Genomic DNA, 12,811 nt, shown 5'->3' on the forward strand with positions numbered 1-12,811 from the left:
GGCACTCGAGACCTGAACAAGACCTACCCTGAGTAAACTGGCACAGCAACCCACATCCAGACACTTAAGTGGGCTGGCCGGAGACCTAGGGTCCCGGCTCCTATGAGGCCCTAGGTTGGGATGAAGACACGGCATCTTGGGCTCCAACATGTAGGATTGGTAAAACATAACTATAGTCCCGAAAAAGGAGGGAAGAGGAAAGAGAGGGGAGGGGTGAGGAGGCTGGGAGGAAGAAGGGTTTTTGGGGGATCCAATCTAATGTGCATAAAGCAATGATACATTTCTATACTATTAAGAATAGGTATGAATGTTTTTGCCACAACAAATAAGTAAGCAAGGAGACGGTTATGTTAATCAGTTAGATGGAAGCATTCCAAATTGTATATCAAATCAGCACATTGTACCCTGTAAATGCATTAATGTAGACAGTTATGATTTAATAAAGAATTAAAAAAATAAATTTGAATCTATTACTACATATTATTATACTAGCTATAAAATACAAATAACCTAACTCTCAACTCCATTGAAATATCAATGACAACTTGGTGGTTTGGTTGCTAAGCAGCTGGCATGAGGGCAGTTTGTATATGGAAACGCAGCAATACTGGCTTCAACTGCAAAATTCACTGAATAGTTAATAGGCCAAGAAACATTATTTAAAACATAAATAAATTTTTATTATAAAGATATGGTATAAATTATTTTCTTTTCGCAAAGATTCTCCCATGTGATACATTGAATGAAAAACAGTACACCATTTAAACAGCCCAGTAAGAACATTTTATTATCTTTCTGATTATGGAACTTTTTTCTGTAAAATTTGTATATATTCTCATGTGCTTTTCCAACTAGAACTTGGTTTACATTTAACACATCATATGATTAAAGGAGAAGATATGTCGAATCCAGATGCATATTCAGAAGCAGCTAGGAAATAAAAAAGAATTTTTGACTAAAAGATTTCATAATTAACTGAGTATAAGTCAGTAAAGAAGAATTAAGAAGTTATCCAATATTACAGAGGATTAAAACTATATCTGCACAGTTATGTTAGTAATGAAAAATTATTAAGAATAATATGCCTAATGCTACATATTAATTATAAATTGATTATCACTGTGGTTAAATTATCAGTTTCTCCTTTTCTCATTCTTCATTCATCTATTCTACAGTCCTATGCTAAGGTACTGTGGCAAGCATTGAAATTACAAGACATAATATAGTCCATCCCTCAACAAATGTCTACAATAACCTGAAAAAAGAGCTAGGCCATTTCCAGAGTCACAGACACCATGACAGGCACAAATCAGGACAGTACTGAAACATGCACACAGAAGCCATCCTAGTTCTGTGTCAGCATCACAGGCTTTTTGGTGGAGACAATATGTAGGTTGCCTGAAGAACGAGGGAGAGGAAGAAGCTACCGCACGCAGCTGATGGGGTGGGGAAAGAACATGGGGAATCCTAAGTGGTTTAGTTGAGCCAGTTGCTAGAACACAGGGGCAGAGCACAGTAAGTCCTAAGAGATAAAGCTGAATAACTTCACATAAACCAAATTGATTTAAGTATTTTTATTCCCATGCTAAGGAATTTGGTACTTTTCCTAAGGGCAAAAGAAAACTAATGACAAGTAAATGACCAGACATTGAAAACGTCACCTGTCAAGTGACTGCTAATGAGCTATAATGGCTTGACTAAGTGTTACTACATGTGTCTGGGGACTTTGGCCTTAAATCACTAGGTAAACCTGAGAAGTTGGTGAGTCCTTTGCTTTCCAGGAATAGCTTCAGTGTGCTGAGAATCCCTCAGAAATGGCAAAAGTGAAGGAAGTGTAGAGCCAGAGAAAAAGATGCATAGCCTTCCCTCCCGAGATGTTTAAAGCTGTGAAACACGAATTAAACGAAGCATGTGTACACTCTTCACGATGAGTGTCTATGTGTTCACAGTTTTCAGTAGATTTGTGTGAGAAAAAAAAAAATGTAATGTAGTATCCTTTGACCACACAATAAAGAGTGGTGCCACTTGCTCTATCAAGTTCATTTCAGAAATCAATAATTAATCTTAACTTAATTCATAAATTTTGGCAACAAATCCTAGATCTGAAATAAGACAAATATTATATATAATGTTAAATTTAAACAAGAGATATTATCATGGGAATGACACATTTCTTTTTTTTTTTTTAGAGACAAGTCTCACTTTATGGCCCTCGGTAGAGTGCCGTGGCCTCACACAGCTCACAGCAACCTCCAACTCCTGGGCCCAAGCGATTCTCATGCCCCAGCGTCCCGAGTAGCTGGTACTACAGGCACCCGCCACAATGCCCGGCTACGGAATGACATATTTCTTATAAAATGCGTCCTTTAAACAAAAAATTTCGAAACTAGATCTGACGAGCATTTTTAAATAAAAGAATAATCACATGAGTGAAAGTAAATTGCAGCTTATTTTAAGTTTACAAACTGTTTTACGTAATATAGAACATCAAAATGTAATGCTATTTATAATAATCTGATAAAATACAGTTACCATAGGTTTACTATTGAATATACATCATTTCAGAGTCCTGATTTTTCTATTTATTAATATAAAGGTCAAACAACTCAAGTCATACTTTGTAATCTATGTATTTTTTTTTGTTAATTCTGAGCAAAACTCTGTTATTTATAAAAGTTGAATCAGTTTTTTCACTTTAGTTGATTTTCTCTTAAAAATGATCTTTGCACTCTCCAGTTTTAGAAAATTAGAATTTTTAGGTATGTTCAAAGCTAATAACTTTTCATCTCAGAATCTTAAACATATACATGAAGTGGCATTGTCGTAATGTCCTATCCAAATTCTACTGACAAAAGATTAAGTGTAAATATTATGCCATCTGTGCTATTATTAACCTTTCCTTATTCATACAGATACAAACACTTCAGAAAATTTGCTTGAAGAAAAGAATAAATACAGGTTAAAGCTCATTTTCAAACTTAGTTTCTTTGATTCAAGACTTTGTGTAACAGGATTAGATGCAAAAGTATAAATAACTTGTTAATCATAACTTTGGTTTTTTTCAGATCAGAAATAACTACCTTTTTTTAATATTAGATTAATTACAGTTGTTAGGTAATTTATTAAATGTGTGAAACAAACTATATTGCAAGTGTCTCCATCTTCAGTATTCTTATTTAACTCTTGTATAAAATGTGTTCTCTTACTAAGTGCCAAAAATAGGATCTCAAATACTCTACTGAATATAGTTAATGTTTTGTGTTGATAATATAATATCCAAGGGATTTATAAATTATAGATATAAAGTCAATTTTTTTGATATGTTATAAAACATTTCGTAGAGATTGGGGGTCTCACTATCTTGCACAAACTAGACTCAAACTCCTGGCCTCAAGTGATCAACCCACCTTGGCTTCCAAAAGTGTTGGAATCACAGGCCACTTTGCCCACACGACATAAGTTAAAATGGTTTCCTAATATTTTCATAGATTGTTTTCCATAACATTTCTGTGATAATATTATTGACAGGATTATAAAATACATAATGAAACCATACTAACTAGGTCTTATAAAAGTAAAACTTTAATACCAAATATAAAGAGAAGCTTTTACAGAATGAATACTCACATTACCATCAATAAAGACTATGTAAAATGTACATCCTTACATGACTTGAATTAAGGAACTACTAGTGTAATCTTATTAGCTTTCCCCAGGGAGCTCTTCTTTTAAATATTCGCTAGTTATGTGTGGATTTTTTTTAACTCCTTTATGCCTGATTCACAAACTGTTTTATATACATTTTACTCATATAAAAATGAAATACACTTCTCAACAGATTGCTTACTTCTGTGCTAAAGGAGTGTTTTCTCTAGATGGAGAATACTTTTTATATAACATATTTAAGGAGAGGTCATCTTTCCTCCTAACTCTTAGCACGTGGTCGAAGTAGTTGCTCTTATTCCAACCCTGGAATCAGTTCTCTTCCTGCCTCTCATTGGCTTTTGAATACTTTCCCACATAAGTGATGGCAAGGACAACTGTCCTTGGGAAAGAGACACCAGGTCAGATGTGAGAGCTCACAGGGAAAGAGACAGACCCAGGCCAAAGGGAAGGAGCATCTCTGGGAGGGCACCTAAAAGCTTCAAGAAAGATCTTGATTTTTTCATATTTTATTTATTTTTTATTAAATCATAACTATGTACATTTATGGGGCACAGTGTGCTAATTTGATATAAAATATGGAATGCTTACATCATACTGATTAACATAACCATCACCTCAATTATAAATTGTCAGTCCAATTCATAATTGCCAAGTCATGGAAGCAACCCAAATGTCCATTAACCCAGGAACAGATTAACAAATTGTGGTATATGTACGTTATGGAATAAGAGCTTGATCTATGATGACTCCAGTCTTGCACTAGATGATGGGAGGCTGCAGTTATTTTGTCTGTATTCACAAGTGAAAATTTTCAAATATTAAAGGACTTTTAAAAAGTCTCTCTCACTTTATTTATTTATTTATTTATTTATTTTTTTGTAGAGACAGAGTCTCACTGTACTGCCCTCAGTAGAGTGCCATGACGTCAAAGGACTCACAGCAACCTCTAGCTCTTGGGCTTACGCGATTCTCTTGCCTCAGCCTCCCGAGCAGCTGGGACTACAGGCGCCCGTCACAACACCCGGCTATTTTTTTGTTGCACTTTGGCCGGGGCTGGGTTTGAACCCGCCACCCTCGGTATATGGGGCTGGCGCCTTACTCACTGAGCCACAGGCGCTGCCCTCTCTCACTTTATTTTTATGTTCCTATTAAGTCATGTATTTTTCCTCATACTTCTCTTAATAGAAATGCAGAATCATTGTTCCCAAGTGAATTATTTAATACAGTGCCTGGTACAGATGACAAAAGCTAAAGGGGGAGAAAAATATCTCGGTGACATTGATCACTGACAAGGTACCACCAATGGTTTGTGAAGTGTGTGGAGCAATATCTTAGGAAAAACTGATGACTGCCAGAGGAAATAAAAAAGCTTAATGAACTGCTAATATTTTCATACATAATACTAAGTCAAAAGCTATCTTAGCTCCCTATGGAGTACAATGCACCAATTATTTGTAGGAAAAGCACTGCCCCTATCTCCATGTTCTTTCTGTTTATTTGCAGGTGGAGATTAGGTTTCAGGTGGCAGGGGTAGCTTGAAGTCCAATATTAATATGAGGAGCACATTTGCAACTTTGTTTCTAATTTTTCATTCTTAAATATAGGAATATTGTAATATTATGTACAGAACACAAATGTATCAGCAAATTTTAGCTAATTAAGAAGATTCTCTCATAACTGGTAACTTACAATCTATGTCCCAGGGAAATCTAAGTGTCCAGAGAGAACACTGTAGGATTAAGAGTCAAGGAAGTCACACCTAGAGAGGCAGCATGCCTCCTTTAGCCAGACGACTGTGTTTCTGTTTTGTATAATACGGTTTCATGCATTTTTTTAAAGAAACTTTATATTTGTAAAAAATTCCAAAAACCCATAAAACACATTAATGTAATCAGCCCCCTCAATTCATATTAGAGGCAACACTGGGTCAGAGAGATTGTAGTTTGTCTAAAGTCAAAAAGGAAATTAGCGTCAGCCCGGGAATGGGCTTTAGGTCACCTCCTTGAATGTGGAGTTCTTTTTCAGCTACTTTTCTGCACATTGATAAAACCACACAGATTTTTAAATATAACTCAGAGAAAATGGAAGGAATATACACATTTAAAATAAACATTCCTTTCCTTCTGAAAAATTATGGGAGAATATTTCCTCCAAAATCTTCCCTTTCACTGCATCTGTACTTATACATTCTTTCATCATTATTCTATAAAATGATACATTATCTGACTTTCCTGGTAAGAGCCAATGAGGACATTTTATATTTGCAGAGTATTTAACACTCATTTTCTTTTTATATCCAGTAGTTCAATTTCATGACTCGGAAGTACATAGACCCTGATCATCTCATGTTTTGTTTTTTAAAAAAACAAACACTAAGTAAGCCAAATAATGAAGAAAAATTTGTAAGCTAGTATTTTGCCATTTAAGTATTAAAATCATCATGAAAATTAGTTGCTATTTGTTTTTGTTCAAACAAATGTTTTATGGTTTTTGTAAATTCTTTTTGAGACAGGGCCATGCTATATTGCTCAGGTTGGAGTGCAGTGGCTATACACAGGGATGATCACCGCACGCCACAGCTTGAACTGCTTGGGCTCCAGAGCTCATCCTGCCTCAGACTCCCACAGGAATGTGTTCCTGTGAACGGCCTTTGTAATGTCCCCCAGAGTAAAAATGGCCAAACATTAGATAAGCAATTTAAATTGGGACAAGACAGTTGAAGTAACTTTTTCTTTATGGCCTCTACAATTGACACAGCTTGTCATCATCGGATCCATTTTGAGATTTGCAGAAATGAATTCTTACTATGAATAAAATAAAATGGCTGTAATACCAGGTTCTTGTTACATCTCCAAGAGAAATGGGAACCATGTGTTCCTTTACAAGAAATTCTGAGTAGGAGGAATTAATTGATTCTCTTTGGTTGTCATTGCTATTTACACATCTTTGATACTTTTGCCATCTTGGTCTTGGATCATTCAAGCAATGGTCAAATAGAGAGGCATGGATAAACTTCATTTTAAAAGCTCAATTAGTTGCTTGATTTCACTATTTAAAAAGTATAATACAATTGCCCAGAAATCTATACATTTTATGAAACTTGATACAAAACCGCCATAAGTTCAATGGTAATTAAGGACATATGGTTATGTAATAAAGTAAAAAAAAAAAGAAATTAATTAGAAACAGAATTAATATTTCTTTGTATTACAGGCTTATTGAATTCATAAAAAGTGTCTATGTTGGATTCCTATAGGTAGTAAACATCCTATGTGGTTAAAGTTTTGGATGGCAAGCATTCCCTTGTGATTAGGGGTGGAACACTTTAGGTGGTGCAGGAAACCTTGAAGTGTTATGAAACACAGTCACAGTGAAATCAATTACAAAGTAACTCAGAGCACCTATGGGTATTCATTCGATTATTAGGCAATAATGTTCAATGCCCTAAATGTAATTTAAATGTAGCTTTTTAGAAAATGTAAAATGCATACAGTAATGCATTTATGGGGTACAGTGTGCTGATTTCATACACAATTTGGAATGCTTACATCATACAGGTTAAGATCTATCTCTTTATGATTTAATAAAAAAATTAAAAAATAAAAAATGTAAAATGCATCAGTTTAGTTATATTTATCCCATCAAGGTAACAAATGGGTATCTCTTGAAAATGAGAGCACCAGGGACTTAAAAGAAAATTTCTGTTTCTTTTCTTAATTAAGGTAGATAATTATGATCTTTGCTTAACATGTTAAGTTAATTAAACAACTCGGCATTTCCACAAATTAAAAAGAAAAGTTACGTCAGAAATTTGAAACTCAAAAGAAAAAAAGATAACATAACTAACTTTGGTTAGGTAGTTCACTAGGCTGTTATCTGAAATCTCTGGGCTTGAGGCAGAAGATCACCAAGGTTCCCTTCAAATAAACTTTCTGTTGAAAACTACACTTTTTAAATATTTTCAATACAAGTGAATCTAGAACTGACCTTATGGCAAGAGTGATACATCAAGATCTGTTACTCTTTTTTTCATCAAGCAAATCAGCAGTGTCTTCTGTTAGATTCTGATGAATTCTATGAAGATTGCAAAAGATGAGTGGTTAGTATTTCATTTTTCCTAAAGCTTTCCTAAGTGGCTTGCAATTTAATATTAAGAAGTTGGCACAAGTGTAAATAAAATTTCCATTTAAACAGTGTTTTGTAACTGAAAATGTGTCAGGGCAGGCCTACTCTGTGCAACTCTAGTTATAAAAGCATTCTAAATAAGAAAATAGTTTCTAATAAGAAAATAGTTCAAGTGCAGAGGGGAGAGGTATGGCTGTCAATGATGTAAAGATCAACAGGGTACGCTCGCTGCCTTCTGTAATGGCTCTCTTTATAATAAACACTTGAGGGTATCATTAGAAATACTTATGTTTAGAGAGCAACTATGTGCAATAGGGAATATATCAATTTGCTTGACTATACTAAACATTCCACAACAAAAAAGTTAGAGAAAAACTTATTCTCTTAAGCCAGTACAAAGATTAAAAAAAAAAAAAAAGTTCCTCAAAGACTTCTTCAAGCACTTGCTTTTGCCACCCTTTTACATTTCACCCACTATATGGGGAAAGTTAAGTATTGGGCACTGAGAGATAATTCAGAGCAACAACTTCTAGGTGAGAATGAGATGGCTGAGTTGGTGATCAAGAAGAACTTCAGCAAGCACCGGTGGAAATCAGCTGCTAACATTGTTACCAAGGCATGAGTGGTGGGGCCTAACCTTTTGTGTGTCTTCCATACCTCAGGCTGACCATGGCATTATTTTTAAGAACTTCGTGAATTATCCATCCTTTATCTCTGTGTTAATCAAGTATGCAAGTTTTGCAAATCTGCCTTTGTGTTGAGTGGAAAAACTATACCAGAAATTTTTTCTCAATGTGCCCACTAGTGCCAAGACCAAAGATCACAGCCAAGAAAAGTTAATTTTCCAGGTGCCAGAAGATGCTGAAAGAATAGTTGTAGTACTTGACTATTTGGGTTTAAGTTGTAATCTTCATTAGATTAATGAAACTCGTTAATATTTTTACCTAGTGGAATGGTGGCAAGAAATTTATAACAATATCACTGTCTAAATTATAAAGCTACAAAAATATCTAGCTGAAGGAATAAGAGATCAGGTTCACTACATAATAATTCATAGGAAAAAATTTCATATAAAATCATAAAAAGGGAGAAAAACAAACTGCTCTGAATGAATATTTCAAAATTAAGTTCACTAAGACCTGTTTTTATTTCCAAATAATTTCATGAGCTTCCCTCCCTAAAAAATTATGCATTGAGGAAAATTAATGAACTTAATTTATTTTCTATGATTTTGTGTTTTGACCTACTCTCTTAGTTTTTTGTATGACAATTTTCTAATTTTCAATTCTTTTAGATAGAGTTGCTTGTATTTCCGAAATGTGGTTTCATTGATTTCTTCTCGAGAAGTTTCTGTTACAGAGATTTCAGATTCCAGATATGCAATACAGGATTTCATCTGAGCTCCTGCTGAAACAATATGCTCTAATTTTCCTTGAGATGATGCTCCAGTCTAAAACAAATTGAAAGGATACATTTTAAAGAATTATAATATGAATAGTTATTGTATATTTATTTTTTAATGTGTTGAGTCAGTGATGCCCTGAGTAAGTTTAAACATGGGGAGAAAGCATACATTGCAAATGTTCATCATCAAGATCAACTAAGTTGGCAAAGCACCTATAGCTCAGCAGCTAGGGTGCTGGCCACATACACTGGGGCTTGTGAGTTTGAACCCAGCCCAGGCCTGCCAAACAAGGACAATTATAACACACACACAAAAAAAATAGCTGGGCATTGTGGTGGGTGCCTGTAGTCCCAGCTACTTGGGAAGCTAAAGCAAGAGAATTGCTTAAGCCCAAGAGTCTGAGGTTGCTGTGAGCTGTGACACAAGGTTACTCTATTGAGTGAGACTCTGTCTCAAAAATAAAAACAACAAAAAAAGTAAGCTGTTAATATAATTCAATATTAAATATAATTGTACAAAAGGAATCATTATGTTAGAACTCATGTAATATGATCATTCAAAGAATATTAGAATCAATTTAAATTTTAAAAATGTTAAATAGTGTATCTTAAGAACAATTCAAGAGTGTGGTCTAATTTCTAAATCACAGCTTTTTCTTTCCTGTGGATCTATGTTAACTTCTCTTAATAATCAAATGATTTTCTTTTTGTTTTATTTATCAAATAGTAACTGTGTACACTAATGCATTTATGAAGTAAAATGTGATTTGATAGACAACGTGGAATGCTTACATTTAAATGATTAACAGAACCATCTCCTCGCTTACTTATTTGATGTGGTAAGGCATTCGTACGCTTTTCTTAATAGTTTATAAATGTCTCATTGCATTATGTAAATTAGGTTATTCTTCTTAGTAAAGTATCTCAAAAATGGGGAAAAAAGTATCCAGTGTATTCAATACTAGTATGAAATCAGTATATAATCACCTACACATTCACAAGGAGGTCAGGAGCAGTGTAGGACCAGCATAGAAAGCAGGTGCCTGCTTGCAGAGGCTGGCCGACCCTCTGGCAGAGGGGTAAAGACAGGAAAGTACTGTCCTGCAGATTTTTTGGACTTGGGTGCTCACCATAGCTGCCTTGGGAGAGCCTGCGTGAGAGAGTGAACTTGAATGGTGCCCAGTGGCAGGGATTGAACTACCAGGCAGGGTGTAACTTTGATTAGGTTGGCTGCCATCAGAGGGCTGTCATTGTGGGAGGGCCACTGGGAAGAAACAGCCTACAGGGTCCCAGCACGTGACTGGCTGTGGTGTACCTGATGAGCTGGGTAGCCATCCTTGGGGTGAGGTGGATGGTTCTCACATCCCAGAAAAGCCACTTTTTGGCCAAGGGGCACTGTTTGGAAACTTGAGGTGTGTATCCTAAAAAGTCTGGTAAAAGCTTCAGGCCCCCACCCTGCTATGACTGAATGTTAATGAAACCACCATGCCCTGACTGAGGGATAATAAGTCAGAAAGAAGGAAGTGGGTTTCCTCAGCAACTAGACAGTGGCTTCCCACATCCATCTTATATAGCAGAATCAGCATGTTTGTTTTGCATCTCCAACCCCCAGAGTGCCACCTGAAGTCCAGGTAATATATTGCTATCTGTATGTATATTTAAAATTTTTTCCTTCTAATTTTTTTAAGTTTTTCTTTCCTTGTGTTTTATTTTTTCATTTTTAATTTCTTGTATAATAAGGATTCCATTTTATGTTAGCATTTCTTTGCTTTTTAAACTTACTTTTCTATTTTTTCTTTCCTTCCTTTTTCTAGATTTTTCTCATCTTTCCTTCATAAATTTTTCAAATGATAACTAAGGTATCGCTCTATCCCTCCTTTTCCCCACAAAGTTTATAATTTTATTTATTTTCTTTATTTTATTCTCATCTGCTTTGTTCTCTTTCATTCTGTATTTTATTTATGGGACAGAGCCTTGCTCTGGGGCCTAGGCTGGGGTCCATGGCATTGGCATGGCTCAAGGAGGCCTTAAAACCTGGGCTTGGGTGTCCTTCTCACTTTAGACTTCCAAAGGACAGTATTAGTAGGTACCCCCAGTGACACAAAGATGTTTTGCTTTTGCATATGTTGGAGGCAAGGTCTTGCTTTTGGTCAGGCTGATAAGGAGCTCTTGACTGTGGAGAACCCAACTTCCTTGGCCCCTCAGAGTCCTGAAATTGCATGTATGGGTCAATGCACCCTGTTGAACACCACTATTACTCCCGTATTTCTATTCCTGTCCTTTCTTTTCTTTTTCTTTCACCCTTATTTTCTGTTTCTTTTCTCCTTTCTCATTCATTTCTCTTTTCTTCCTTTCGTCCCTGTACCAAAAGGTCACTCCAACATTCAAGCACAGAAACAAGAACATTTAAGAAGGAGGACGTGATAGGAAAATGTAGGGGAAGGATATGGATAAAGAAGAAAGCACATAATGAGCAAAAACCAACAAGAAAAAAAATCTGGCAACACGAAAAACCAAAACAGATCAACCCTAACCTCAAGGGACCATGAGGCAGCTACCATAGAGGATCCCACCTAGAAGGAAATTATGGAAATAACATCAAGGGAATTTAGAGTATGGATGGCAAAAATGATGAAGGGAATTGAAGGGAAAGCGGATAATCACTGAAGGGAAATCCAAAAATTGACTTAAGAAGTGAATAAAAGATAGGAAAGAGGTACTAGACCTTAAAGAAATAAAGGAGTCACCCAGGGAAGTTAAAGATGCAGTAGAAGTACAAATAATAGATTAGACCATGGAGAAAGAAGAATCTCAGAGCTAGGGGATATGTCTCTTGAGCTAACTCAGGCATTTAAAGAGGCAGAAAAGAGTAAAAGCAGAGCTTAGAGAATTATGGAAATTCATCAAGCACACAAATACACAAATTAAAGTGATCCCTGAGGGGAAAGGAAAATAACCCAAAGGTATAGAAGCCCTTCTAGAGCATATTGTCAATGAAAATTTCCCAAGCATCACCAAGATTCTGACACAGTCCTCTTAGATGCATATCAAACTCTGGTTTATCTCAACAGACACATTGTAATGAACCTGTCCAAGGTCAAAATTAAAGAGAAAATTCTGCAAGCAACCAAGAGTAAGCACCAATTGAATTATAAGAGCCAATCCATTAGGGTGACAGTGAACCTTTCAGCTGAAACTTTGTAATCCAGAAGAAGGTGGTCATTGACATTTAACTTTCTTGAATATAACAATTTTCAGCCCAGGATTCTGTATACTATGTTTTAAATTTGACAGAGAAATCAAATCTTTTATTGACATGCAAACATTGATGAAAACTGCCAATACACGTCCAGCTCTGCAGAAATACTCAGACCCATTCTCCATACTGACCATCACAATGGACCTCCAAGAAAAGTAGACACCCAGAAACTGAAGAACAAAACGTAGCTTCCACATTGGTGCAAAAAATAAAATTAAGCAATGGACCTTCACAAAATAAGGTGAATAGAACTCCACGATACTTAACAATTCTCTCAATGAATGGCTTGGATTCCCCACTGACAAGGCACAGACTGGGTGACTGGATAAAAAAGCACAATCCATCTATATGCTGTCT

At 35.6% G+C, this 12,811-nt stretch overlaps 1 protein-coding gene across 1 annotated transcript in view; it reads right to left on the reverse strand.

Annotated features, from left to right (window-relative positions):
• Positions 1-388: 388 nt before the first annotated feature.
• The window catches only part of LOC128579468 (ankyrin repeat domain-containing protein 26-like), a 49,146-nt gene continuing 36,723 nt past the window's right edge, over positions 389-12,811 (reverse strand). Inside the window, exons 10-12 of the mRNA XM_053581547.1 lie at positions 9,039-9,241; positions 7,654-7,740; positions 389-930 (exon numbers count right to left, since the gene is read on the reverse strand). Of these exons, the coding sequence (XP_053437522.1) occupies positions 7,674-7,740; positions 9,039-9,241 (270 nt within the window). The 3' untranslated portion in view covers positions 389-930; positions 7,654-7,673. The remainder of the gene's footprint in view (positions 931-7,653; positions 7,741-9,038; positions 9,242-12,811) is intronic.

Source organism: Nycticebus coucang, unplaced genomic scaffold (genome assembly GCF_027406575.1).
Source record: "Nycticebus coucang isolate mNycCou1 unplaced genomic scaffold, mNycCou1.pri scaffold_57, whole genome shotgun sequence".
Taxonomy (NCBI): Eukaryota; Metazoa; Chordata; class Mammalia; order Primates; family Lorisidae; genus Nycticebus; species Nycticebus coucang.